This window comes from Phalangium opilio, unplaced genomic scaffold, assembly GCF_054372755.1.
Source record: "Phalangium opilio isolate 3A_F unplaced genomic scaffold, DU_Popi_V2 ptg000060l_1, whole genome shotgun sequence".
NCBI classification, from domain to species: Eukaryota; Metazoa; Arthropoda; class Arachnida; order Opiliones; family Phalangiidae; genus Phalangium; species Phalangium opilio.
Genome location: NW_028324177.1, coordinates 4,283,102 through 4,287,007, shown reverse-complemented (window position 1 = coordinate 4,287,007; position 3,906 = coordinate 4,283,102). Strand labels below are relative to the sequence as shown.

The 3,906-nt window shown below is 44.4% G+C and overlaps 1 protein-coding gene across 1 annotated transcript; it reads left to right on the top strand.

Moving 5' to 3' along the window:
- Positions 1-1,154: 1,154 nt before the first annotated feature.
- On the top strand, positions 1,155-3,264 carry LOC149666704 (uncharacterized). Its single transcript, XM_089841615.1, has 5 exons — positions 1,155-1,181; positions 1,301-1,475; positions 1,548-1,951; positions 1,995-3,047; positions 3,232-3,264. Exons 1-5 carry the CDS (start codon positions 1,155-1,157, stop codon positions 3,262-3,264), a joined length of 1,692 nt encoding a protein of 563 aa, XP_089697741.1.
- The last annotated feature ends 642 nt before the right edge of the window (positions 3,265-3,906 follow it).

Below are 3,906 nucleotides of genomic sequence, written 5' to 3'. Positions count from 1 at the left end.
CTTTTATTAAACTCTGTACCTCCGGTATCGTCTGCTACGGTATGCCTGCTTCTTCAGACTCTTGTTGTGTTTGCGATAATCGGTTTTATGGAAAACAAAAGTGTCATTTTTGCACTGGACTATGCAAGCGCCGTGTACATAAAGATTGTACCCCTAATTCATACTTTACCTGTACGGAATGCAAAGCCGCTACTCGCAAATCTAGAAGTCCGGCTCGGCGACATAGTAATAGCGCCATACCCCGCGATAAAGAGTTCAATGGGGCCATACCTGCGCCTAAACCACCTGCTAAGCTGGCTGAGGGCGATAAGGGTCTCATCTTAGAGGTGGTGCACGAAGCATTCGTCCATCTACTTAGCGTTGATAGCCTCACTAGGGAATCTGATTCGATACTGGACAAAATGATGAATAAATTGGATAGCAACGACACCATCCTACTTAAGATGCAAGCTACGTTATCAGAGTTCCAAGAACGTCTGGCTTCATTAGAAAATGAGAACGCTGGCCTTCGTCGAGAACTTGCCAGTCGCCAAATACCATTTCAAGCCCCGCTTGGGTCACGGGCTTCTAGGGACGAAGCTCAATCTTTTCCACCATTGGCTAACCGTCCTGGCGCTCTCAACCCATCTGCCTTGCCCTGGCCACAGGGTTCCATTCCTTCATTCTCTGGAGCATTACCCAAGGCTTTGCAAACAAAAACTGACATCAACTCCACTCGTCATGTTCCTGCATCTAAGCCTGTGGTCTCGGGTGTGTCTTTGACAAGCCGGATCAAGGCTGCACCACGTCGAGTGAAGGCGGTCAAGAAAGCACTCTTTGCCACTGGGTTGGATGTTGGGATCACGTCGAAAGAACTGCAAGATTTTTTGAGGGCTGATTCAGGTGTGCAGTCGGTGCAGTGCATAAGACTGCGTACTAAAAATCCGAATGCCCGTCATTCGTCATTCTACTTGACGTGTGATGATGAGTCTGACATACCAAAAATGAGGGATCCCAATATTTGGCCTGCGAACAGCTTTCTAACAGATTTCCATGGGGTACCGAGAGACGAGCACAAACATGTCTCGGAACTGCATGGTGAAATCTCAGACGCGGGTTCCCCTGCGGATTCTTCAAATGTCCAAGAATGAAAGAACTGACTATAGCTTATCAGAATGTGCGCGGTCTACGAACCAAGTCTAGTACCTTTTTAACTAACCTAATCGTTAATGATTTTGATATTGTTTGTTTAACAGAGACGTGGCTTAACCACTCTCATTTTAATTCGGATTATTTTCCAAATTCCTATACTATTTTTCAGGCGGATCGATCAGATCCGGATTCTGTCAATGTTAGGGGCGGGGGATCCCTCATTGCTATCAAGAAGTCCCTTGTTTTTCACCGTCGAAGTGACCTGGAAGGTGCCGAAGGTGCCGAAGGGGGTGTGTTTGTCGAGTTTAAACTAAAAAATAATCTTCCGCTTCTTCTTGGCACTGGTTACTTTCGCCCCTCAGATGACGACGCTCAGTATCGGAAATTTAAGAATGTTTTGGTATCCTCGTTGGTAGATTATGACGGTGAAATTCTGATTCTGGGTGATTTTAATCTCCCCGGTATCAACTGGACTCTGGGTAGCAGTGTGGGATGCACTCACCAAACTAGAACTAAGGCTGCTCATGTTCTCGATGTTTGTTATGAATTTAATTTAAACCAAATTAACCCAGCTCCCACTTATGGTAATCTTCTGGACCTTTGTCTTACTAATGTACACGGCATTGATACTGTACCTCTCCTTGATCCATTTGTGGACATTGACAACTACCATCCGCCTTTCTATTTGCTTTGTCCATTTGACATTTGTAGGGTCTCCCCTAATTTACAACCAGTATATCAATTTAAAAAAGGTAACTATCACTTGCTATACTCAATTTTACGCGATTCAGATTGGTCGGTGGTTTTGGATTCGCAGGATGTTAATTTTTGTGTCCAGACATTAACGGAATATATAACGTCAGCTATGGATAGTTCGATCCCTAACAAGATTCCGCGTAATAATCGGGGCTTCCCCTTTTGGTATTCTTTGGACCTCCAAAAAAGCTATCAAGCGCAAAAAATATTATTTTAATAAGAAAAAGAGGTCGGGGTTAGCCTCCGACATAGCTAATTTTAGGCTGTCCCGTTCGTTGGTGAGAAGGCTTACAGTAAGGGACAAAGCTGCTATGGCAGTAAAATCTTGTCGAGACGCCTTGTCCCAACCCAAAAAATTTTGGAGTTTTATCAATGGTAATCTAAAAGACAGACACTCTGATATATTATTGAAAATTGGTAAGACAATCATTACTGATCCGGAGCAATTGGGGGAAACATTCATGGCGCATTTCTCAACAATTTCGACTGACAATACTGAAACTAGTTCAAAATACACTTTTGATACTTCTACCTTAGTTACAACGCCTCATAACTGTTTAAAACTAACTCAAGCGGACATATATGCTGCTATTAATCGTCTACCCAACAAACTCTCTACTGGTTTCGACAAAATTCCGTCGTTTGTTATCAAGGGCTGTGGGAATATATTGTTACCTATATTGGAGCATATATTTAATTTATCCTTCCGTACTCACTCATTCCCAACGCTTTGGAAAAAAGCTGTCATTGTCCCGGTTTACAAGTCTGGAAAATCCAGCGATGTCCGAAACTACCGTCCGATTTCCCTTCTTTGCGTTCTCGCTAAGGTATTTGATAGAGTAGTACACGTACATTTACAGCGTTGGTTTAGCTTGCTACCCAACGACTGTCAACATGGCTTTGTTCCGGGTAGGAGTGTGGAAACGAACCACGTTTCCTTTATGGATTACGTGGCTCCTGAGGTCGAGTGCCGGGGCCAGGTCGATGTTGTATACCTTGACCTGGCCAAGGCCTTCGACCGCGTCTCCCACTCTTACCTTCATGACAAGTTAGAGGCCCTTGGATTGGGGGGTGATATCTTGGAATGGATTGCTAGCTATCTGGCGAATCGAGTCAATGTCTTGAAATGCAATGGCATAATCACATCGAAAACATACGAAGTTAATTGTGGGGTTCCACAGGGATCATCTCTTGGACCCTTACTCTTTAATATGTATCTTTTCGATTTACAATTTTCGGTTTTACATTCCCGTATTCTTCAATTTGCTGATGACAATAAAGTTTTCAAAAGTATTAATTCTAAGTTAGACGGTAAATTACTTCAACTTTACCTTGACTCTATAGGAAGATGGTGCTCTCTTAACAAAATACCAGTAAATCCAACCAAATCCGTGCATGTCACATTTACAAGGCGAATTGCTAGAGAAATTTCCAACGACTATACCATTGAGGGCGCTCACATACCCCTTAAGTCCACTGTGAGAGATCTTGGCGTGATCTTTGACAGAGGACTTTATTTTACCGAGCAAGTACATAAATGCGTTGCTTTAAGTCGCCGTACTCTGGCTGTTTGCTTGAAGATGTGTAGGAAATTGCATTCCCTAGACCATTTCCGTCTTCTTTATCAAGCCCTAGTGAGATCACGGGTCCTGTATGGTGGCTTGGCCTGGGGTGGTTGTAGTATTATTATTATTGTTGATGAGGTGGGGCTCACGCCCTAGCACCGATGCCAAAGGCATATTGTGCAACCTCAAAATCAGGCCTTGAATAGGCCCGTAGCCGCAGCGTAGCGAAGAATTCGCTCCACCGTAAAAGAGGAGACCCGCGAGGGCTCCACAGTGTGTGAATCAAAATGTTCTAGTCTAAGCGAGGCGAAGAAGTCGCACTCGCAAAGTACGTGAGCGGATGTTTCTTCCTTCTCCTGGCACGACCTGCAGAGGGGGTCGTCAGCAAGACCCATCAGATGGAGGTGCCTATTTAGCCGACAGTGTCCGGTCAGAAGACCGGTGGCCAGCCTAA